We start from the raw sequence: 24,763 nt of genomic DNA, 5'->3' as shown, positions 1-24,763 counted from the left end.
TCAAGCTCTGTGGTGGTAAGAGTATTTGAGTGTGTGTGTGTGTGTGTGTGTGTGTGTGTGTGGTGTATGTGTGTGGTTTTTGTTAATCCTCACTCGATATTTTTCCATAGATTTCTTTAAAGAGAGTGGAAGGGAGAGGAAGAGTCATACTAGTAGAAACATTGATGTGAGAGAGACACATCAATTGGTTGCCTCCCACATGCCCTTGCCAGGGATCGAGCCTGCAGCCGAGGTATGTGCCCTTGACCAGAATCAAAGCCAGGACCCTTCAGTCCCCAGGCCAATGCTCTCTCCACTGAGTCAAACCAGCTAGGGCTGTATGACGTGGTGTTTTGTTTGTTTTTTAATTTGTGTTTCTCAAGTTCAAGAATTAATAGAGATAATGGCCCAAAGTTTTTTGAACATTAATATCAACTGAAAATTCAGGGAATTTTTTTATTTAGACATAGTTGCTTCAGTGTTAGGGTGGGAGGGCCACATATTCGGAGTGATTAGGCCATTTGAGGCATAGTAACGGGTGACAGGAAAAGCAGTTAGCCCATATGAGTTGCAACAGTACCTTGTGGGTTGAGTCCCTAGGGGGCCCTCCATCCAAGGGAGATCACAAAGCAGCCAGGGAGAGAATTGGTTCTCTGAGGCTGATTAAAAACATTTCCAAATGGAAATAAGTAAGAAGCTATCCAGGTGGCATGGAAGGGCAGGAGTTAATGAAGGAAGGAAGCAGGATTGCTTTGGCCTTAATATAAGGAGCATTTAATGAACATCTACTAGGGATCCAGTATTGTGCTCTGCTCTGGAGGTTCAAGATAACATAAAAAGTAGTCACACTTTTTGAGAAGTACATAGTATAAACTAATACAATATAATAAATGCTGTGATAGTAATACAGTCTTAATACTATGTGACCCCAGAGGAAGCAGTGATGAATACTGCTGGGGTGAGAGGGTAATTATGCAATTTCATAGAGAAGGTGACATTTGAGCCGGGCTTTAAAAGATACATTAGAAGTTTGGTAGGCAGGCAAGGTGTGAAAGGGCATTCTAATCTTTCCTAGGTCAATAGTAGGAAGTTTGTGCTACCATGCTGATAAGAGATAAGTATGCTTTTTGCCTCTTAAGGAAATATAAGGGAAAGAGTGGGGGAAGTAGAAGGACTCTCTCATTCAAGTCAGTGATTCACTGGTTAACACTGGATCAACACAGTGAAAGTGCTGAGCCAAATAGTGGAGCTCTCAGTTCAAGATTTTTGTAATTTGGAATCTAAATAAAGTTTGCAAGTTGAAGGTTTTTACTGGCTTCTGCCCTATCTTCCATACTCAATAAATCCATTAATCCCAAGGCCCACTGAATTCTGCAAAAGTTACCACTTCTTTTCCTGTCACCTTCCATTAAATTGCTTCTTTCAGCTGTCCTGGCAGGCGTTGGTCAAGACCTTCTAGAAAGGCATAATAATGAGTGAGCCCTTTTGTCAGAAGGATGTGGGACTGGATCCCAGTACCCAGGGAAAGCCTAGGTCTTCCTAATGTTTAGTCCCAAAGGAAGTACTTATCTAAGCTGAATAGAGGCAGAAATTCTATCCAGTCTCAGCTCTTGTTCCTGTCCTAGTGCCCTCCTCAGAGTTCAGTATCTATTGCCTCCTTAGGAGGTATAGTGGTATAATAGTAGCAAAGGTACCTGCCTAGGAGTACTTGTTAGAGAAGATTTGCTACTAAACATCTGTGTGACAGCTGATAGCTGTCTGTATGGTAACACCAGGCAAGATGATTAATTTTATGTGCCTTGTTTTCCTCGCCTATAAAATACAGAGACTGGACTGAAACCGGTTTGGCTCAGTGGATAGAGCGGCGGCTTGCGGACTGAAGGGTCCCAAGTTCGATTCCGGTCAAGGGCATGTACCTTGGTTGCGGGCACATCCCCAGTAGGGGGTGTGCAGGAGGCAGCTGATCGATGTTTCTCTCTCATCGATGTTTCTAACTCTATCCCTCTCCCTCCCTCTCTGTAAAAATCAATAAAATATATAAAATAAATAAATAAAATACAGAGACTGGGCTAGATGACCTCTAGATTGCTTCTTACCTGGCCAACTGACTCTACATAGCTGACATTTGGGAATGGGCTAGGCTCTAGTGGTTATATACTTGGAACTCAGCCTCTATTGATAGGCGATAGACTTCTAGAGGCTTCATATGTAATAGGCATAGAAACTCAAAGCTACCAAGTGGAAGGAAGCCAAAGGAACAGAGTTGTGTTCTAGCTGGGATCAGCAGGCTGAGAAACGCTTCCTATTCATACTTTCCTGCGCTGGTGGGAGAGCTGTCCACCTAAAGAACTTGCCCCTTTATCCTCCCTCTTTCCTCTCTCCCAGTGGGCTGTTGCCAGAGTCAAGCCTCAATCCTCCCTAGTTAATGGTCATTTGGTAAGTCATTCTTGTGGAGCTGCACTTCTAAGGGAAGTTAAATCTGGTTTCTTCTCTTCTGAACTGAAAGGGTTGAAAGGAAAATCTCCTTCCTCCCTCTTTGGGTTTTGCCTTAGGTCTGGAGGTAATAATCATCACACTACTTGACTGGTTGGCTGTGGTTTATTGTTTACCTTTGAATGGATCATTTGCCCACTATCAACTCTTAGCAAAAAAATCACTACCAGAATAGTGAAGTCAATTGAATCTTACAGATATTATTTCATTTTTGTACCCCTGATTTTTTTGAGAGTCTAGCTATTGCATAAAAAAAAGCCATGATACCCTTATAAACATGTTGGGATTAAAGATCAAGGCACAGAGATGGACAGCCCATCAATTCCTGTGAACAGGGCAGGAGGACATATTGAGGGTGACACATTAGGGTGGGAGGTAGTCTTTTTTTGCTGCTGTTGTTAGTTCGTGTCTTTTATTAACCCAAATACAATTACTTGTCTTCTGGTTTGTTGAAGCAATAGGTCAGACAATATTTGCCACAATAATGTCTGTCAAAGTGGCTGGCCATAAAAACTCCAGCACCACATTCATCTGAAGGGCACTCGCGACGAAGGCGACTGATTTTGCCATTCTCATCCACTTTGTAGTATTTCAGGACAGACAGCTTAACCTTCTTTCTCTTATGCTTGTTCTTCTTGGGAGTGGTGTAAGACTTCTTCTTCCTTTTCTTGGCACCACCACGAAGTCTCAACACAAGATGAAGCGTGGACGCCTTTTGAATGTTGTAGTCAGACAAAGTACGCCTGTCTTCCAGTTGCTTGCCAGCAAAGTCTTTGCTGGTCAGGAGGAATTCCTTCCTTATCCTGGATCTTGGCCTTTACATTTTCTATTGTATCCGAGGGTTCAGCCTTGAGAGTGATGGTCTTCCTTCCCTGTGAGGGTTTTCACGAAAATCTGCATCTTGGCGGTGACTCCACCGCAGGTGGCGGATTGGAAAGGCGGGAGGTAGTCTTTTATAACCCACTGGTTACCGATCTCTGATAAGCCAAGGTTGCTTAGTAGCAAGAAAGTTTGCTGATTGTGTGTCTGAGCTCTGGTTTGACTTACTGTCTGTGGGGGTTATTATTATTTTTAAAATATATTTTATTGACTTTTTACAGAGAGGAGGAGAGAGGGATAGAGAGTTAGAAACATGGATGAGAGAGAAACATCAATCAGCTGCCTCCTGCACACTCCCCACTGGGGATGTGCCCGCAACCAAGGTACATGCCCCTGACTGGAATCAAACCCGGGACCCTTCAGTCCCTAGGCCGACGCTCTAGCCACTGAGCCAAACCGGCCAGGGCTGTGGGGGTTATTATTGATCAGGCCTTTGCAACCTGATTGTGTCTGTGACTGTTTCCTATCTTCACTCCAACTCCCTACTGTTTCCCAAGTCTACAGTGATGTGTCTGCCCATAAGAATTCAGTCTACTCTAATTCCCATGTTTTCATTTTGTAGAATAGTAACATTAAGGCTGTGTTCTGCTCCTTAGATCATATGCTTAAAAATAGATAAAAAGGTAGACTAGCTGGGTGTGGCTCATGGTTGAGCATCCATCCGGGCACTAAGCTCACCTGTTTCAACTCCCAATTAGGGAACATGCCTGAATTGGGGGCTTGAGCCCCAGTAGGGGGCATGCAGGAGGCAGCTGATCAATGATTCTCTCTCATCATTGATGTTTCCATCTCTCCCTCTACCTTCCTCTCTGAAATCCATTAAAAAAATATTTTTTTAAAAGGTAAAGGAATAAGTTGAAGATTCTAGTAACTTTTCCTGTTGTTTCTTAAGAGTACTGTATAATATATGCCCTGTCTGAGTGGCTAAGTTGATTGGAGTGTCATCCCATACACCAAAAGGTTGCAGGTTTGATCCCCAGTCAGGGCATGTATGGGAGGTAATCGATCGAAGTTTCTCCCTTCCTCTTTCCCTAAATATCAATAAAAACATATTATTAGGTGAGGATTAAAAAAAGAGTATAGTCTAATGTCACCTAAAGGAAACTTGATTAGTTTATCATCTGCAGTTATTTCTTTTTTTAAATGTAGTTATTTTTCTATTGTGTCATCTGTTTTCAAATCGGTTGACACTCAACCACTGAGCCATGCCAATATGAAGATCTAGCCTCTTTTCCTATGAAACAATGTATATGAACCACATAAATAGATTTTTAAAAATAATTCATCCTGGCCAGCGGCATGGCTCAGTGGTTGAGTGTCAACCTATAAATCGGGAGGTCATAGTTGGATTTCCGGTCAGGGCACATGCCTGGGTTGCAGGCTTGATCCCCAATAGGGGCCATGCAGGAGGCAGCTGACCAATGATTTTCTCTCATCATTGATGTTTTTCTCTCTCTCCCTTCCTCTCTGAAACCAATAAAAATATATTTTAAAAAAATAATAACTCATCCTCACAGATGTTGAGTAACCCTAAGAGAAACAAATTTCTTAAATGTGCCGAAACCAGTTTGGCTCAGTGGATAGAGCATCAGTCTGCGGACTGGGGGGTCCCGGGTTCGATTCCGGTCAGGGGCATGTGCATTGGTTGCGGGCACATCCCCGGTGGGAGATGTGCAGGAGGCGGCTGGTCAATGTTTCTCTCTCATCGATGTTTCTGGCTCTCTGTCCCTCTCCCTTCCTCTCTGTGAAAAATCAATAAAAAATATATATTTTTTAAAATTTCTTAAATGTACCCAGAACTTTGGATTCAAATTCTGCTCTTTGCTACTCTCCCCTCTCCCCTGTTCATCCTTATAGATAAGGAAGCTGAGGCTCAGAAAGGCAAAAGGGAGTGGGTAGCCTAAGATCACAGTGGGTTAACTGAGAAAGGGAATAAAATTCAGGCTTGTACAATAACAAAGCCCTTACCACTACATGGGACTGTGTCTAGTTTGGCTTTCAGTTTTCATGACTTTAATAGGAGGATTGGAGAATCCTCTATCTCTGTACTCAGTCCTCATCTTAATTCCATCTAGGAATGAAATTAACTATGGCCTATAGGCTGGCCAGAGACTAAACTTCCTTCCATCCCCCACTAACCCATCTTTCAGTGTCAGGCCTCTCTAAAGCAGTGTTTTTAAAAAAAAATTTTATCACGACTCACTTTAAAAAAAAAAAAAAGTATTTTACATCAAAATTCAGTGTGTGTACATACACAAGAGACATTTTCTTTTTTTTACTATATATATTTTTTATTGATTTCAGAGAGGGAGGAAGAGGGAGAGAAAGAAACATCAATGATGAGAGAGAATCACTGATCGGCTGCCTCCTGTATGCCCCCCACTGGGGATCGAGCCCACAACCCCGGCATGTGCCCTTGTCTGGAATCGAACCCGGGACCCTTCAGTCTGCAGGCCAACCCTCTATCCACTGAGCCAAACCAGCTAGGGCCACAAGAGACATTTCCACAACATGATTTTTTTGTTGTTTTTGCTATTAATCCTCACCTGAGGATATTTTTTCCCATTGATTTTTTTAGAGAGAGTAGAAAGGAGGGAGGGGGGAGAGAGAGGGAAACATCAATTGTTGCTGTCAGTGCACACCCTAACCAGGGCGGGGATCAGACCTGAAACCCAGGTATTCCCAGTTGACCGGGAATCGAACCCAAGACCCTTTAATGTGTGGGCCAACACTCTAACCAGTGAGAAACATAGGCCAGGGCACAACATGATTCTTATGCTTACTATTTGCAGTTATGCTTAATTTTCTTTTTAATATACTTATCATCATCCACCAAGTGATTTCAAGGTCACTATTGGCTTATAGCCCCAGTTTGAGAAACTAAAGGTTTGAGGGTGAAAACAGCTAAAGAACTGTAACATTGGTTAAGAAGCTAATTAATACTGGTTCTTGCACTACAGAATTTTGGGTTTCATGGACCAATTAATTTTAATTTTTCCCCCCAAGTAATTATATTTAGAACGTTTACTACTGTCGGTCACCATAAATTTTTTAAGCATTAAAAAAACCCCACCCAAACAGTTGTTTAGAAAGGTTTTTTTAAATATATTTCCTGTTAAAAAAGAATTATGTAGAATGAAAAAAATCTGAATCCTTCACATACCCTTTTCCTCTTCCCACTCTCCTCAGAGGTAACCACTGTTAACAAATGGTGTGTATCTTTCCATACTTTTTTCTATGCAGAATTGTCTTTTTTATAGAAATAGGATCCAACCACATGTTTTAGTCTACAGCATAATTTTTACTTCACAATAGATTTTAGAGGTTTTTCTTATATATCTGTGTATATATATATATATATATATACATATATATATATATACATATATATATATATATATATATATATGTTTGAGAGAAAATTGATTCTAAGAAATTAGAAATCTTGTTATAAAGAATATATACTCTTGCCAAAACCGGTTTGGCACAGTGGATAGAGCATCGGCCTGCGGACTGAAAGGTCCCAGGTTCGATTCCGGTCAAGGGCATGTACCTTGGTTGCGGGCACATCCCCGGTAGGGGATGTGCAGGAGGCAGTTGGTCGATGTTTCTCTCTCATCGATGTTTCTGGCTCTCTATCCCTCTCCCTTCCTCTCTGTGAAAAATCAATAAAATATATTTAAAAAAAAAAAAGAATATATACTCTTAAGTTTAATAAATTTAGCTTTATGAAAAACATGCTATATTGTCTTTATTTTTATCATTTCATCATAGACCAGTGAAAACTTAATAAAAAAAGGCATATGTGGATCTGGATTCTTAGGATATACTGGCCTAAGAGACTGTAGAATACCCAGTAGGATCAGAGTAATTTGTTCCATTCCTCTGTCTTACTCTAATATACTTTTCTGAGTTCTCACTTCTATCTCATTCCTCTTCCAATTTTCTCTCTATAGTTTTTTTTTTGTTTGTTTTTTTAGAGAGAGAGAAACATTGATTTGCTGTTCTCACTTATTCATTCGTTGGTTGATTCTTGTATATGCCCTGACTAGGGATCGAACCCACAACCTTGACATATCAGGAAGATGCTCTAACCAACTGAGCCAGCCAGCCAGAGCCGACACTTTTTATTTTCTCTCTCTTTCTTTTATGTTAGGTTGCTTTTTAGGAATTATTGGTAACTAATTCTGAATTATACCTTAGTATATTAAATTGATCTTTTCTGTGAATTAGGGCCACTCAGTAGCAAGAATTATCTCATTTATTAACACACTATGCAAAATAAATCTTTCACTTAGTCCTCATAGCCACTCTATGAGGTAGGTATTTTTTCCATTTTATAAAAGTGGAAGGTAAGACTTTAGCAGAACATATTTTTTTCTTTTTTTTTTTTTAAATTGAATTTAGGGAGAGGAATGGAAAGAGAGAGAGAAACTCTATTCCACTAATTTATACATTCACTGGTTTTTTCTTATATGTGCTCTGGGGGGATCAAACCTGCAACCTTGACTTATGGGGACAATGCTCTAACCAACTGAGCTACCTGGCCAAGGCCAGAAAATTTTTCTTGGTGTCTTATTAATAATGATGATTAGTAGCTTAATAGTCATTTGAGCACTTTAGGTCAAATACTTATATAAATTCTTTTTTTTTTAAAATATATTTTATTGATTTTTTTACAGAGAGGAAGGGAGAGGAAAAGAGAGTTAGAAACATCAAGGAGAGAGAAACATCGATCAGCTGCCTCTTGCACACCTCCAACTGGGGATGTGCCCACAACCAAGGTATATGCCCTTGACCAGAATCAAATCTGGGACCTTTCAGTCTGCAGGCCAACGCTCTATCCACTGAGCCAAACCGCTTAGGGCTATAAATTCTTTATATGTGTTATCTCATTAAATCCTCACAACCTTAGGTCCTCATAAGGCTGTTATCCATTCTACAGATGAGAAAAGGAGTACATTGATAAGATTTAGTAACTGGCCCAAAGTTTCACAGCTAGTAAGCAGAGCTGTAAAATAAACCCAGTGAATTGGACTCCACAACCTTTGTTCCTCTGCACTGCCTCCTGAATGATTTTTCTGTCTTTACTGGGATTGCAGAGATTTTTAACCCTGATTTGACTTCAAAACAACTTGCTATAGTGGCAAAATGTTTCCCCACATATGCCGTAGAGTATGATGACTGTGGAGTCACTAGAGAAGGGAAAAGGGAAAAATTAATTTGAACTGGAGAAGGGAAAAATTAATTTGAACAAGCAAAGTACAACCCAAGCAATGCTTAGATTTCAGAGAGAAGTTTTGCATGCTCTGATCATACTAACTTCTTCTTTGAATGCCTTAGTTTCTTTCCCCCTCAGAGTCAGATTGATGAAGTATTCAGGTTTGCATGATTAGGCTCCTGAAGGCCCAGCTTCTCTCTCTGCCTCCTCCAGCACCAGCTCTCCTAGCCTCTTGGAAGGAAGGTAGAGAAGGCTCGATTGGCTACTTCCTATACACCTCAAGTTTATTCTTTCATCAAATATTTATTGCTTGAAGACTTACTCTTACACCATCCTCTGGAGATTCCTGCATGTGTTTAGAAGGTATACCTTCTTTCTATGTCTCTAATTTTGAGGACTACAGCTGTTAGGCCCTTTTAGTATGGAGGGTAATCTAATCCCTAAGCACTAGGAAGACAGCTGCAAGTTGAGAGCAGGTCAAGCCTACTGACTCTTAGACTTAAGAAACTTTGCGACGTGGAGAGGTGGCAGAAGCAAAATGAAAGAGTTGATGCCAGATGTGGTCTGTTGATTGTGTTTCTCTACTCACCTTTGACCATAAATGAGAAAGGGTAGATATTCTGGCAATTGGACCTTGGTTAGATTTTCAGAAATATCAAGAAAACTGGTCATATATGAAGGAGACAGAACCAGAAGATAGCCCTCCACTATTAGGAGGGTTGACATTCCCACACCACAAGAATGAATCTCTTCTTTTGAAAGCTAGAAAAAAGCAGAGCAGGAGGAAGGAAAAGGACAGCCCTAAGCCCTAGCTGGTGTGGTTCAGTTGGTTGAGCATTGTCCTGGGCACCAAAAAGTCACTAGTTCAATTCCTTGTCAGGGTACATGCCAGGATTGCAGGCTCGATCCCCAGTAGGGGGTGTACAGGAGGTAGCCAATTGATGTTTCTCTCTCACATCGATGTTTCTCCCTTTCCCTTCCTCTCTCTCTAAAATCAACTAAAAAAAGAAAAACAAGAAATAAAATCAATAAAAACATTTTTTTAAAAGAATACAGCCCCAAGAAACCAGGGAGATACTGAGGATCTAGGGCTGGGGTCCTCAAACTTTTTAAACAGGGGGCCAGTTCACTGTCCCTCAGACTGTTGGAGGGCTGGACTATAGTTTTAAAAAAACTATGAACAAATTCCTATGCACACTGCACATATCTTATTTTGAAGTAAAAAAACAAAACGGCAAAAACACCCGCATGTGGCCCGTGGGCCGTAGTTTGAGGACGCCTGAACTAGGGTACTTGTAGGTGGATCTAGGTGTTCTTCAGGCAACTAAAAGTTGATCAATTTGCTGTTCTTTGAAGACATGGTGAGAAATTAATGGAAGGAGTAAAGACTTCTTCCACACAATTTTCAATCTCCATTTTGGCTCTGTTGGCACTTGGGGATTATGTAGTAGGGTAAACTCTACTTCCGATGCAATTCTTATTTTATTGTTCTCCACTCTTACCACTGAGTGTCCGCTGCCTGGTTACACTCAGTGGTGTAACCAAATGGTGGATGATTATAAGATCACTAGAAGCCCGGTGCATGAAATTCGTGCACAGGTAGGGTCCCTAGGCCTGGTCAGCAATCAGGACCAATCAGGGCCTTCCGGCTGCAGCCAGGGTATTCCTTCGTTCTGTGCCACCCCCTGGTGGTCAGCGCACATCATGGCGAGCAATCAAACTCCTGGTTTCCCGGTCGAACTTCCAAGGGGACACTTTGCATATTAGCCTTTTATATATATATAGATAGGAGCAAAGAAATGAAGAGATTCTATCCTTTGTCTAAAAAGTGATTATAACTATAATGGGTCTGTTTTAATTTTACCCAATTTTTTCCTTACAGGACTGTTGAAGCCTGGAAGTCCCCTCCCCTCCCCCCTCCCCCCTTTGCCGCTTTGTGGCATTCCCCTCCCTCCACCCTTTCCCACTCTGAAAAGCTAGCCATGACTAGCAGAAGCACAGCCAGGCCCAATGGGCAGCCCCAGGCCAGCAAAATATGCCAGTTCAAATTGGTCCTGTTGGGTGAATCTGCAGTGGGAAAGTCTAGCCTGGTGTTACGTTTTGTCAAAGGGCAATTCCATGAGTACCAGGAGAGCACCATTGGAGGTGAGTATCTCAGGGAAAGAAGAGGTTCAGTGCTTAGTAAGGCTTTTGAAGGGAGATCTAGGGACCTAACTGTGAAGCTGGCCCTCTTAGCTCCCTGAAATGGAAATCCTTTATAAAACAGAAAGAAAGAAAAAGAAAAAGCCATAATGCCAAAAAGCAGGTATATATTCATCTTCTTGCTTCCTACAAGAAAGAAGATTGACCTTTGCTCACCAATAAAACCACTAATTTTTATCTGTCTCCCTCCCCCTACTCTAATCTTAATCCCAGTCAAGTTCAGTTGAGAGTCATCTTGAGGAGGGTTGATTTGGGGCAGTGATTCATAATCAGAGATGCACACCAGAATCATCTGGGGAGCATTTTCATCCTATGCATGCTTGGACCCTACCCTAGATCTACTGATTAGTGTTGAAGGCGGTGGGGGTGTAGGCATATATGTAATGTGCATTCTGATGCACATATCTGATGATAAAATAGAGGCTGGAATTAAATATGAAAGATAAAGGCCATTTGCCTTTCCCACATTTGCTACCTTCTCCCTGCCACTACCTCAAAAATAGGTTGCTAATTCAATAAAAGATCATTTATGAGAACTCCATGTTACTATTTCCCTGCCTGTACTAGTCACCTTGAAAATGTGGTGCTCTTGTCCTAGCCAGCTTGGCTCAGTGGATAGAGCGTTGGCCTGTGGACCAAAGGGTCCCCAGTTCAATTCCGGCACATACCTCAGGCCCTGGTTGGGACACATGCCGGAGGCATGTGCAGGAGACAGCCAATCAATGTGTTTCTCTTACATTGATGTTTCTCCCTGTCTTTCCTTCTCTCTTGGACTCTCTCTAAAAGATCAATGGAAAAATATCCTCGAGTGAGGATTAACAAAATATAAATAAATGTTCTTTAAGAAAAGAGAAAATGTGGTGTTATTGGGCTAGCAGAAAACTATAGAAAAAGTAACAGAGAAATAACATAGATAATGGTGGGACCTTCCATCAAATTTTAGAATCTTCTAATCAGTTATTTTTTTTCTTTATTCAGTTATTTTTTTAAAAATATATATTTTTATTTCAGAGAGGAAGGGAGAGGGAGAGAGAGATAGAAACATCCATGATGAGAGAGAATCATTGATTGGCTGCCTTCTGCACACCCCCTACTGGGGATTGAGCTCACAACCTGGGCATATCCCCTGACTGGGATCGAACCCGGGACCCTTCAGTCTGCAGGCCGACGCTCTATCCACTGAGCCAAACCAGCCAGGGCTCTATAATAGTTCTTGATGTGAGTTTTATCTGAAGCTCATTATCTCTTATTCTGGTTAGAAGAGGGATGACTGGTATAAGTGCCAGTTCTTTCTGTCCCTCATACTTTATGATGTGCACTCATTCCTTAGACTAGAGAAACTTCTGCAGGAAGGACTTAGCCAAGAGTGGTCTTACTCCTGGTTCCAGGAATATATATAAAGAACACTAAACCGCCCTGACTGGTTTGGCTCAGTGGATAGAGTGTCGGCCTGCAGACTGAAGGGTCCCGGGTTCAATTCCAGTCAAGGGCATGTACCTTGGTTGCGGGCACATCCCCAGTAGGGGGTGTGCAGGAGGCAGCTGATCGATGTTTCTCTCTCATCCATGTTTCTAGCTCTCTATCCCTCTCCCTTCCTCTCTGTAAAAATATCAATAAAATATATTTTAAAAAAAAAAGAACACTAAACCTTTTCCTGTAGCTGAATGGCCCAAGTCATGACTGGTCTTAGGCTTAGAGTGGAGATATTTTGAAGGGGTGTGGAATGTTTCCATTCATCCTCTCACAACTGCTTGTCCATTCTCTCATCCATAGCGGCCTTCCTCACCCAGTCCGTTTGCCTAGATGACACAACAGTCAAATTTGAGATCTGGGACACAGCAGGGCAGGAGCGATACCATAGCTTGGCCCCCATGTACTACAGAGGTGCCCAGGCTGCAATTGTGGTGTATGACATTACTAATCAGGTAAGTGGGCTGAGAGGGTTATCCTTCCTTTTACTTATAGGAATTAAATTAGGTGGGGGAGAGAAAACAAGTTCTCAAAATAACAAAATTATCCTTCCAAGTGCTGAGAAGACAAAGATAATAAATTATCAGAGACTAGAGGCCTGGTGCACAAAATTTGTGCACTTGGGGTGGAGGGTCCCCCAGCCTGGCCTGTGCCCTCTCACAGTTCAGGAGCCCCGCGACCGATCTCCCCAAAGAGGTAGGCCCTGCCCACCCATCCGGGGCTCCTCGATGGTTTGCCCAAAGAAGTGGGCTGGAGCCGGGGGTCCTGCCTCCACGCTGTACGGGGCTGCGGGACCCCCAGGTCTGGTTGTACAGAGCAGCCGCCAGGCCCCACCTCCACGCCCCGCATGCAGCATCAAGTCCACACCCACTGCACACGCAGCCTCCTGGTGATGGATTATGGGATTGTGACAGGTGAGGGCACCATGGCGTGAGGGCATGACGACCACCTAGGCTATTATTAATATAGAGGGGTGGTTTCAGTGAGGGAAGACTACCTAGAAGAGTTGAGTTTTGAGACTGGGCTTTAAAGGTGATGGGCCTAGATTGACAGTCAATCCAGCCCACCCATTTTTTTCCTCATGTTTTCCTAGGAAACCTTCGCCCGAGCGAAGACATGGGTAAAGGAACTACAGCGACAGGCCAGTCCTAGCATTGTTATTGCCCTGGCGGGGAACAAAGCTGACCTGGCCAACAAGCGCATGGTGGAGTATGAAGTAAGATGGCCCATAGAGCTCCTTTCTAATACACTCCCTCGTGCTTGGAACCTCTTTTGTCCAAACCTGCCCTCTCTAGAAACCTCATCTGAGGACATTCATCATGCCATTCCCCAGTCCTGCACCATGTTAAAAACAGCAACACTGTGACCCTAATGATAGCCAGGAGATTTTAGAGGAGTCAGAAGAAAATTCCAGAGCAGCGGGGTGGGTAGGGAACACCAGCTGTGGGAGTACCAGTATGAAAACAGGAAGGAGGGAGCAATTGAATTTGAGGTAAGGGACTATTCAAGGGTTAGAACCCAAAAGTCCCCAACCAACTTACCTTTCTCTCCCATAATTAGGATTCCTGATATCTGTTTGTTGCATAAAGTGGTCTAGACCATGGGTTATCCTTGAGGGAGTTGTCACCAAAATATGGGTCCAGAGCCAGCTGGCTCAGAGGAGTGCTAAGGTGAGGGAACCTAGGAAGTTGCCTAGCTCTGGTGCGACATGGGAGTGGAAAGGCCATAGTTGTTTCTAACCTACATTCTGAGCACCACTATACCCCATCCCTTGTAGGAGGCCCAGGCATATGCAGATGACAACAGCTTATTGTTTATGGAGACCTCAGCCAAGACAGCTATGAACGTGAATGATCTCTTCCTGGCAATAGGTAAGGTCAGAGCTCCTGAGGTCTTCCTGTCTTTTTCCCTTACCTCTAGGCAAGATCACTAACCCAGCTCATAAGGATAAATGGGAGTGTCTCCTCTGGTGAAATACCTTAGCTTCCTATTGTGACCTCCATCCTTTAGTTGTCTTTAATATAGTTTACAAGTAGTGAACCCTCTCCTCCTCAGAGCATTCTTTTAATGTCTCACATTTCCCCTTACTTCTCCCCCACCCAATAGTCTTTTTGGGGGGATGAGTTAAAATCTACCATACTTTGTTCCCTTCTCTTTTTGTCTCTAGCTAAGAAGTTGCCAAAGAGTGAACCCCAGAATCTGGGGGGTGCAGCAGGCCGAAGCCGAGGTGTGGATCTCCATGAGCAGTCCCAGCAGAACAAGAGCCAGTGTTGTAGCAACTGAGGGGGTAGCTAGCAGCGAACAAGTATGGAGCTAGCACGAGAGCTAAGAAATAACCTCCATTCCCAACCCTCAGCACACAGCCCCTACGGTAACAGCACACTGAGCCCTGGCTCCCAAGGGCTGCCTCCTGACAGCTCCGTCATGGCACTTTTTAACGCTTCAGCAACCAACACCAGGCAGCTGTTGCCACTGACCTCCTACCCCTACTCTGGGGCTTGGGGGTCAGATCCCCCAGGACTTACCTTCCAAAACAGACTTTCTTCACTTTGTATTATAGGTGCAAGACAGTGACCTACTTATCTTTCCTTCTCCTCCCCACTTTTTCAGAAAACATTTTTTGTCTCCTGCCCCTTCTGCTTTGGTCAATCCCTGTTCTTGATCCCCCTTTTCCTCCTTTCCCTAGGATGGAGAAGGTGGTGAACCCAGGAACTGAGGAAGGAGGTTTCCAGTTCAGTCATATTAAGGGCCCTGGGGGAGAGTAAGGCTCAGAGCAGGAGGGAGGAAGGAAATTTCCTTTTTGGGTTATTTGGTTGGAGTTTCTCATATTTGAAAACACTGCAGTATCCATGAGTTGGCCTTGTGGAAGGTGTTTCTAGGTAGAGTGAGAATGGGAAGGCAAGCTCTTGAGCACCAGTTGGGAGTCGTGTTGTTAGTTAACTGGGCGGAGGTGGAGGAGGAGGTGGAGGTGCAGTGTCATCTGTGGCTCTGAAACTCTTCCAAGGCCTAGTTTCCCTTCACTCAGTCTCTTGGGTAGCTTCTCCTCCATAGTGGGGGTAACTCTGGACCCCAGAGTCCTCCAAAGAATCTTCACTGGTTGCCTGCATCTTTGGCTCTGCTGTGATCTAATTGGAGGAGGGACCAGTTTCTGACACCCATCCTCTGATTTATACATACGCATTTTTTTCTGTCTGGCCTTTGGATGGCCCCAGCCATTATATCCCCCTGCAGTTTGCACTTTAATTGATGGTAGTTCAGTTTGGACACTTGTTTTATGGGGGTTTTGATTGATTTACCTGCCCTCTCACCTTTTAAATTAAATGGAATCCAAGATGTATATGAGGTTTGGGGAGGAACTGTCGAGTGGCAGCTACTCAAGCCCAATCTCCACTGCGATCTTGCTCCAATTCTGATTCTTAACCTATATTCTTGCCAGCCTATATTCTTGGGTATAGGTTTGCCTTTCCTGGGGAATTAACTGAAGCAACTGGAGAGCAGTCTCAGGATAGCACAGACCATGGTAGGGGTGAAGGGAGTCAGGCAAGAGGGAGGAGTTTTCTCTCCTTTCCTAGGGTTCATGTTCAATTTGATCCACCCATTACCATGTCTTTTCTACTTCCCTGTAAATAGGTATGATCTTTATTCCCACTGTACAGTTTGTTCCTCTCCCCCGCCCCCCCAATCAGGCCCTATTTCTTTTCTCCATTGTTAGTATCTTCAGTTTAGTCCCTCCATGCTTATGCCCATACTCATCCCCCATGCAACCAGTGGCTTAATCCATGTACCACTAGGGGCTAGCACCACAGAGGCCTACTTGTGGCCCCTTAAAATATAACACCTGTTCCTGTGGACAGAGAAAGACTGGCACTGAAGGTCCCTCACAACTGTCTCACATCACCAGACGAAGTTGGTCCTTTCTAAATCTCTAGCCTCTCTTCACATCCCTCATCAGGTATTTTAGGATGTCTTTGGGAAGCCATCAAGGCAGGAGAGCATTCTAAACTTCTTTTTGTTCCAGCCTAGAGTTTGGGGAAAATTGGAAGTAATCTAGGAAAGGCCTCAGTGACCTAGGATTGGAACCTTTCTGCCCTTTTGGCTTACAGACTTCCTTCTGTCCCAGAGCAGCTGAGAAATCCATGAGGCTGAGATTCTAAAGGACCCAGCTTAGGTTCTTCCACTTAGGCTTCAATTCCCTTCCTTTTCCAGGGGCAGCCTTAGTTCCCGTGGCCCTGAAATACATACACATTTTTGTCTTCCTTTGCCAGCACCTCACCAGCCCCCAACAGCACCCAGTGCATTCTTAAAAGTGGAAGAACTAGGATGGCTCTCTTAAGTCTCTTAGAAATGAAGTTCTTTCTCTGTGCAGCATTCCCCATGGAGCAGGAATGAGGATGTTTCATTGCCTTGGGGCTGGGAAACCATTTCTGCAGGCTTCTCCCCTCTCCAGCCCCTTTAGGAACAGGATTGGCCTTAACTTCTGGGCCTATCTGCTGCCTTCCTTCTACTTCCTACCAGCTCTCTGCTTTCCTTTGAGCTCTCTTGGGCTTGGGGATCTTAGTTTTTATTTCCCAGCTCTTCATTTTTTCCTTCTATCAGTTTTTTTTTTTTTTGGGGGGGGTCCCTTTTTTTCTTTTAAGAAAGCATTTGCCTCCCCCCCTTACTCTTCCAACATAACAATCGTGGTAACAGAATGCGACTGCTGATTTACCGATGTATTTAATGTAAGTAAAAAAGGAAAAAAAAGAAAAGTGTATTGGAGTGTTGCTTCTTTTTCTTTTTTACTTTGTCTGACTGATACAAGAAATTTGGAAGAAAGGGCACCCAGTAGTTTTACTGAATCAGAAACACACCCTCCCCTGCATGTTGGTGCCTCCTTATTCCCTCTAATCTGTTTTGAATATTGAGATAACCTAAGTTGGAAAATAGCATCTTTATTGCTGCTTTTTTGTTTTTGTTTTTTTTGGGGGGGTTGGAATTTTTAAAAAATGTTTTAATTGATTTTTAGAGAGAGAGGCGGGGGGAGAGAAACATCGATGTGAGAGAGAAACATTGATTGGCTGCCTCCCATAAAGGCCCCAACAGGGATAGAACCTGCAACCTGGGTATGTGCCCTGACCAGGATTTGAGCCCGCCACCTTTTGGTGTACAGAAAACTCAACCAACCCGTCCCGGGCTTTATTGCTGTTTAACCTCTCCTACTCCCTATTCCCAGACCACTAGAGAGCTCATCAAGTCTGACCGTAGCTATTTTTTTTTTTTTTTAGGTCCTCTTAACAGAATACATATATTAGGGTTGGAGGGGTGTCTATGACCTTTGGGCAGACAGTTGGTGAGATTGGGGAGGGAGTTGGAATTTGTGACTCCTTTGAAGTATTATGCAAAAATGTATGTATTTCTGTAGGGAGAGGGTCCTTTGCCTTATTAGTATCTCAAAGGGGACCATGACTTAAAAGAAGATTAAAAAAAAAAAAATCACTGCCCTTGCCAGTTTGGCTCAGTGGTTAAGAGTGTAGGCCCACAGACCAAGTTTGATCCCTGACGTTTCTCTTCTTCCCTCCCAAACTTCCACTCTCTCTCTAAAGATCAATGGAAAAAATATCCTTGGGTGAGGATTTTAAAAAAATACTGAACTAGCATTTTATTGATCATGCAGCTTTACCCCAACAGGAAATTTTCTCCTGGATCAGCTTTTATTTCCTGCTGTATGTGAAGCCCTTTAGTCTATCACAATCTAAATGGAGGTGGATGGGAGAGAATGATACAAAGAAAAAATTAGGTATGGATGCAGGAGAAGTTTTAAATTCCAAAGAATCTGAAAGGAAAGGACTGGTGCCAAACAGACCTGGCATTCCAGTCCTGTCTCTTGCCAACTTACCAGCTGTGGCCTTGATAAGTTACTTAGCTGCTCTCTGCCTCAGTTTCTTCTGTAAAACAAAGAAAAGTTGAGGTTTAAAGATCAGTTATGTACAGCATGTGTATGTCACACAAGGAGATGATAGTGTTGTTAAATACTCTTATCCTTGGGCTGAGCCTGAATTTTTTTTTTTTTTTGACACATCAATTGGTTGCCTTCCACTCATGCCTCAACCCAAGATCTGACCTGCAACCCAGGTACCTGCCACTGACCTGTAATTGAACCCAAGACCTTTAAGTGCACAGGCTGATACTCTAACCACCGAGCCATGCCAGCCAGGGCTGAGCCTGATTTTTTAAAATATATATATTTTGGTTGAGTGTTGACCTATGAACCAGGAGATCACTGTTGCTGGCTCAGTCCCCAATAGGGGGTGTGCAGGAGGCAGCTGATCAATGATTCTCATCATTGATGTTTCTATCTCTCCCTCTCCCTTCCTCTCTGAAACCAATTTAAAAAAAAATACTAGTAAGACAGTGTTAGGGTTGTCAAAGGAGGAATGCACGAGGCTAAAGTGGTAAGGGATTATAAATTTACTAGAGGCCCAGTGCATGAATTTGTGCTCCAGTGGAGTCCCTGGGGCTGGCCTGTGGGATTGGGCTGAAACCGGCTCTCCGACATCCCTCGAGGGGTCCCAGATTGTGAGAGGGCACAGGCCAGGCCAAGGGACCCCACTGGTGCATGATCAGGTTTGGGGAGGGATGTGGGAGGTTGGCCAGCTGGGGAAGGACCATGGGAGGGCTCCAGGGCATGTCCAGCCCATCTCACTCAGTCCCGATCAGCTGGACCCAGTCCCGATCAGCTGCACCCCAGCAGCAAGCTAACCTACCACCAGTTGGACTGTCTGTCCCCTAGTGGTCAATGCACATCATAGTGAGTGGTTGAGCATCCTTAGCATATCATTAGCATATTATGCTTTGATTGGTTGACTGGACGACCAGACACTTAGCATATTAGGCTTTTATTATGTAGGAATAGGTCATCTGGATACCAGTGCCAGCACTCAGCAAAGGGGAGTCAGAGATTTTAAAGGACTCCAGACGGGCTTTTTCTGGGAGGGTCTGGATCCTGGGAAGGTCCAGAGAGGAAGGATAATGGTCTTAGCAAGTGGAATGTGTTCTAAGGAAAAGGGAATGTCCGTCGTCTAAAGGTCAGTTCCCAGGGGAGGGGTATCCACTCAATTATTTGATCAGACCTAACAGATCTTGCACCAGGCCTCTCCAATGGTTTAATTGTATGCAAATTTAATTGTGTTGAAAATATTTCTGAAAACTTTAGAGCCAAAATCTTTAGAACCTATTCAGTGCCATTGCCCCTTTCTGTATATATCTTAGTACTCCCCCATGACTCCTCGATTCCTGGTAATATCTCTAGTTCAGTTTAAGAGAGCAGAAAGGGGGGGGAGGGGGGAATGATCTTCCAAAATTAAAGATGAAGTCCTTAATTTAAAGTGAGTAAGGTTGTAGCTTGACCTTCTGTTCCCTAGAGGGCAGTGTAGATACTTTTGCCCCAGGTTCACGGCCGGCCAATGACAAAACAAGTTTTTAGTCCTGCACCAAATGATATAGCAAATGATTTGTATTAGTGTCCTTTGCTCTAAGATTATGAGCCATTATAATCTTCCTAATTTGGGGTGTTAGGTATGTCGTTGCTCTTGTTAAATGACGATTTTTAAAAACTGACTTAACAAATAAAAATAAAAAACGTGGCTATTCTGTGTTGATGGTTCCCTAATTTGGGGAGAAATTCGACTAGTCCAAGGAATCTCAAAGTCTTGGAACCACTATTTAGGCTTCGTTTCTGCTCATTCTTGTATATAAGAGGATCGCTTGACCTTCTTTTCTCTAAAAGGCAAACAGGGCTGTTGTCGCTGCAACATACGTAGATGTTGATCAAAAACAGGGTAGAGGCGAGCCTCACCGCCAAGAGAAAGCGGGCTGGATCCCGAGGCCTCCTCCAGTGAACGCACCTTTATTCTCAGCTGTAGGGGCGGGGCGGGGCGGGGCGGGGGATCCCAGTCTTCCATCTTTCACCCCAACCTCTGGCGTCCGCGTCACCTTCCACTGCCCAGGTTCCGGACGTCAGTGAGGGTCCCATTCCTTGCCCTGCGAGGGTGAAAAACAAACTGCCCTAGCTTGCAGCCCTGGAGGCGCCCCGCCTGCTTTGGCCTCCAGGAGGCGGGCACAGCAGCTAGAAGGCAGTCCACAGCCCGCCAATGGCTGGGCGACTAGCCGAGGAACGCCAATGGTCCTTCAACTCCAACAACGTCACAGCGCTGGCCTCGCCCCTTCACCAGCAGTCTCCGGGCGCTGGACGGGTCCTTCGCGCGGACCTCAAACTGGGTAAGGGGTTTGCGGCCGGGAGAGGGAAGAGGAGGGGGAAGGGCTGGTGACCTGGGCCACGGTGGGGGCCTTGGCACCCAGGGGTGCTTGCAACCCCAAGGACAACAAAACTGCCAGTACCCACCTCCACTCCCGCTGTCCGGGTGCTCCTGGGGCATGGGGCGTTGCTACAAGACACTTGTGCCAGCTTCTGGATGGTGGCATGGGTCCAGATGCCTTGCCCTGGTGCTGGACATATCCTCCTACCTAAAGTGCCCCTGAGGAGTGGGGCCACCACCCGCACAAGGTGTGGCATCTTTTATGTAGCAGAAGGCTGCCTCTCCTAAAACCTGGGACATTGAACTGACTTGAGTTCCCCTGCAGGTCAGCCCGACCTGCACCACTCGTCTGACTCAAGTTGGCTGCTGGGATTGAGGGCAGGTGGGAGGGAGGGAGAGTGAGGGGCCATGGCCCAGGAGTAAAATGCAGACTCTGCTCCTACTCCTTTCTCCCTCACAGTTTCTCTGCCTGTCCCCCTTTTCAGCAATTGGGACTCTTCTCACTCCTCCCCCCTTGGGCCTGCTGGGGTCAGTGATCTGCTCAGTGCTGAGAAGAAGAAACTGCAGCAGGGCAGAGAACAGAATAATTACCTTCTTCCTTCTCTAGCCCATACCCTGACACACTGGCCATTGACGCCTCAATTTGCTGAGCTCACTGGAGTGGCATAGACAAGGTAGGGGTGGGGACCAAGGGTTGGGGTCCAGTTCCCAGCTGGGTTCAATTTTTTTTAGAGTGGGTGGAGAGAGAGGAGGGGACTGGAAGGCCTTCAAAGATAATATTATTGCTTGTTTACTGATCACAGCAGCTGTGCTACGGGAGATCTCATTTCCTAGATGAGGAAGCAAGTTCGGAGAGGCTTCCTTATGTTGCCCAGGGAACGGAGCTGGTTAATGGCAGGGCGGGTTTCACAGAGCAGTTTGACTCCAGAATCAGGTCCTGCACCCCATTAGGCTGCCATTACCTTTGTAACCTTTTTGTTCCTGTTTAAGCCAGTCTGCCCTTCAGTTGTCTTCTTCTGTCTTAAGAAATAAATTTTGGCCCTGACCGGTTTGGCTCAGTTGATAGAGCGTTGGCCTGCAGACTGAGGGGTCCCAGGTTCTATTCCGGTCAAGGGCATGTACCTTGGTTGCTGGCACGTCCAAAGTGGGGGGGTGCGGGAGGCAGATGGTCGATGTTTCTCTCTCATCGATGATGTTTCTAGCTCTCTATCCCTCTCCCTTCCTCTCTGTAAAAAATCAATAAAATATATTTTTTTTTAAAAAGAAAGAAATTTTGCCCTTTTAGACCCAAAAGTAGAGTGGAGGATGGGAGATGGGTGATTCTAGAAGACTCCTATTTCTCCCTCTACCCCTATTCCCTTTCATCCTGTCAGTACAGTCTGTGTCTGAAGTGCTCCAGGTTTTCTCTAAGGGCCCATCTGGACCCCCACTCCTACCCTTTGGCCTCATTACCACAGAAAAAGTCTCTCCAGCTGACCTCCTCTGTGTCTTCCTCCCCCCCATTCCCTCAAACTGCCCTAATACCATCCCCTCCCAGGAATTCCTATCTTGATCTCAGAATCTTCCTCCTACAGGTCTGCCACAATGCTGCTGCTGCACAGAGCTGTAGCCCTGGGGCTCAGACAGACCTGCAGGTAGGCCAGCCCGTCCTAAAAGGTCTCCTAACCCATATCTTTACCCCCAGTATCTTTATAATGTCTTCTCTTATCTGCCAGATAAAATAATTAAGATGGTGGCAAGGAAGGAAAGGGTAAGCCAGACCCCACTTGTCTCACCTATCCCTGGACAAACTAAGTTCCAACTAAAGGAGCCAATGGCCAGCCAGGGAGAGGTAAACCCCAGGCCTTCACTGATCAGAAGTATGTTACTAAGAAGACTCTCTTTCTCTTTCAGACTCAAGTCAACCCACTCAAGGCTCTGCATTCAGGCCTGCTCTACAAATGATTCATCTCAGCATCAGTGCCCCAGCCTTGCCTTCTCTACAGATAACTCCAGCACCAGGGGATGGAGAGTCATGGGGACCCTGTTGGGCCTCGGTGCAGTGTTGGCCTATCATGACCGTCGTTGCAGGGTAAGTGGGAAAGGAAGACACTTCACTGTCAGGGATCCTGGTGTGCTCCCAGGAAAGCCTGGGTGTTACCACAGAGCCCACAGTTGACACATCTTCATGCACAAGTAGAGATGAAATCTGCTGCCTCCATTTCCCAGTGGCCACGACTTTGTGGATTGGCTGAGGATGAGCTGCAGTGATTGCTTCTTAATATTCTGTTCCCTTTTGCCTCACCCCTGTCCTGCCTGCAGGCTGCTCAGAAGTCACCACACATATACACCAGAGAGGAAGTAAAATCCCACAGCAGCCCCGAGACTAGGATCTGGGTGACTCTGGGCTCTGAGGTCTTTGATGTCACAGAATTTGTGGACCTACATCCAGGGGGGCCATCAAAGCTGATGCTAGCAGCTGGGGGTCCTCTAGAGCCCTTCTGGGCCCTCTATGCCGTTCACAACCAGTCCCACATACGTGAGATACTGGCTCAGTACAAGATCGGGGAGCTGAGCCCCGAAGACAAGATGCCATCCACCTTGAAGACCTCTGACCCTTACGCTGATGATCCTATACGTCACCCAGCTCTGAAGGTCAATAGCCAGCGCCCCTTTAATGCAGAGCCCCCCCCTGAGCTGCTGACAGAAACCTACATCACACCAAACCCTATCTTCTTCACTCGAAACCATCTGCCTGTACCTAACCTGGACCCAGACACCTATCGCCTGCATATAGTAGGACCACCTGGGAGAAAGCCACTGTCCCTATCCCTGGATGACTTACACCAGTTCCCCAAGCACGAGATCACGGTCACCCTGCAGTGTGCTGGCAACCGGCGCTCTGAGATGAGTCAGTTAAAAGAAGTAAGAGGTCTGGAGTGGAGAACAGGCGCCATTAGCACTGCCCGCTGGGCTGGGGCACGACTGTGTGATGTATTAGCCAAGGCTGGTCACCAGCTCTGTGAAACTGAGGCCCATGTCTGCTTTGAGGGACTGGACTCAGACCCCACAGGGACTGCCTATGGTGCATCCATCCCTCTGGCTCGGGCCCTGGACCCTGAAGCTGAGGTCCTGCTGGCATATGAGATGAATGGGCAGCCTCTGCCTCGTGACCACGGCTTTCCTGTGCGCGTGGTGGTTCCTGGTGTGGTGGGTGCCCGCCATGTCAAATGGCTGGGCAAAGTGAGTGTGGAGCCAGAGGAAAGTCACAGCCACTGGCAGCGGCGAGATTACAAGGGCTTCTGTCCTTCCGTGGACTGGGACTCTGTAGATTTTGACTCTTCTCCATCTATTCAGGAGCTTCCTGTCCAGTCAGCCATCACAGAGCCCAAGGATGGGGGGATGGTAGAGGCAGGGGAGGTGACTGTCAAGGGCTACGCATGGAGTGGTGGTGGGAGGGCTGTGATCAGGGTGGATGTATCTCTGGATGGGGGCCTAACCTGGCAGGTGGCTGAGCTGGATAGAGAGGAACAGCGCCCCCGTAAGGCCTGGGCCTGGCGGCTATGGCAGCTGCAAGCCCCCGTACCACCTGGGAAAAAGGAATTGAACATTGTTTGTAAGGCTGTAGATGACAGCTACAATGTGCAGCCAGACACCGTGGCCCCAATCTGGAACCTGCGAGGCGTGCTCAGCAATGCCTGGCACCGTGTCCATGTCCGCGTTGCCTCATGAGAAAGTGAAATGGCACCATCCACTCCCCAGAAGCACCTTCTCAACCCCTCTCCACACCCGTCCTTTAGCCTCATTTCCACAGAAAAACCTTTCTCTCCATCCCTCCACTTCTCTCAGAAACTTTCACTATGCCTTCCTAAGCCACACCCAGGTACACACATTGCACATTTCCACCGAGGCACCACCCTCCTTTGACAGTGTTACATATGACTGGCCATTGACTTTGTGCCAGGAGGTGAGAGCTATTGGAGTAAGGGACTAGAAGTGAGAAAAAATATTTCTGGAAACAAGCACTATTTTCTCTTCTTACCCCACCTCCCTTTCTAATGTCAGTCACCACTGAGGCCTTATTTTGCTTTTCTTGGATTCTTCAGAGAATGTGTGTATGTGTAAGAAAAATGGATATGTGACTTGCTGTTCCCCCTCTGGGTTGCCAGGGGTTGTGAACAGTGCAACCCCCTTCCTTTATAATTACACTTTTCTAAATATATCAATAAAGCATCTTTTTTCGCTA

At 45.3% G+C, this 24,763-nt stretch overlaps 2 protein-coding genes, 1 long non-coding RNA gene and 1 pseudogene across 5 annotated transcripts in view; 2 read left to right on the top strand and 2 right to left on the bottom strand.

The window, feature by feature from the left end:
• RAB5B (RAB5B, member RAS oncogene family) overlaps positions 1-16,995 on the top strand; it is a 20,252-nt gene extending 3,257 nt beyond the window's left edge. The window contains exons 2-6 of the mRNA XM_008148609.3: positions 10,455-10,717; positions 12,548-12,699; positions 13,338-13,460; positions 14,022-14,115; positions 14,412-16,995. Of these exons, the coding sequence (XP_008146831.1) occupies positions 10,555-10,717; positions 12,548-12,699; positions 13,338-13,460; positions 14,022-14,115; positions 14,412-14,527 (648 nt within the window). The 5' untranslated portion in view covers positions 10,455-10,554 and the 3' untranslated portion in view covers positions 14,528-16,995. The remainder of the gene's footprint in view (positions 1-10,454; positions 10,718-12,547; positions 12,700-13,337; positions 13,461-14,021; positions 14,116-14,411) is intronic.
• The window catches only part of LOC129149786 (uncharacterized), a 22,325-nt gene extending 1,994 nt beyond the window's left edge, over positions 1-20,331 (bottom strand). The window contains exons 1-3 of one of the 2 annotated variants that reach the window (XR_008556594.1): positions 20,128-20,331; positions 18,120-18,168; positions 17,851-17,975 (exon numbers count right to left, since the gene is read on the bottom strand). This is a non-coding gene — a long non-coding RNA (uncharacterized LOC129149786). Of the gene's footprint in view, positions 1-17,850; positions 17,976-18,119; positions 18,169-20,127 lie in introns of those variants that run through there. The other variant, XR_008556595.1, reaches the window with a different exon arrangement.
• Positions 2,868-3,388, bottom strand: LOC103292406 (ubiquitin-40S ribosomal protein S27a-like; annotated as a pseudogene).
• On the top strand, positions 20,242-24,763 carry SUOX (sulfite oxidase). Of its 2 annotated transcripts, XM_028156198.2 has the most exons (5): positions 20,441-20,500; positions 21,146-21,212; positions 22,113-22,172; positions 22,432-22,609; positions 22,840-24,763. In XM_028156198.2, the coding sequence occupies exons 3-5, from the start codon at positions 22,123-22,125 to the stop codon at positions 24,247-24,249; spliced, it is 1,638 nt and encodes a 545-aa protein (XP_028011999.2). In that variant the 5' UTR covers positions 20,441-20,500; positions 21,146-21,212; positions 22,113-22,122; the 3' UTR covers positions 24,250-24,763. The 2 variants fall into 2 exon arrangements, with proteins under 2 accessions (XP_008146833.3, XP_028011999.2); XM_008148611.3 differs by lacking the exon at positions 21,146-21,212 and having other exon boundaries at positions 20,242-20,500.

This window comes from Eptesicus fuscus, chromosome 7 (assembly GCF_027574615.1).
Source record: "Eptesicus fuscus isolate TK198812 chromosome 7, DD_ASM_mEF_20220401, whole genome shotgun sequence".
In the NCBI taxonomy this organism is placed as follows: domain Eukaryota; kingdom Metazoa; phylum Chordata; class Mammalia; order Chiroptera; family Vespertilionidae; genus Eptesicus; species Eptesicus fuscus.
Note: the sequence above shows the minus strand (reverse complement) of the source record. Positions and strands in the feature narration are given on the sequence as shown.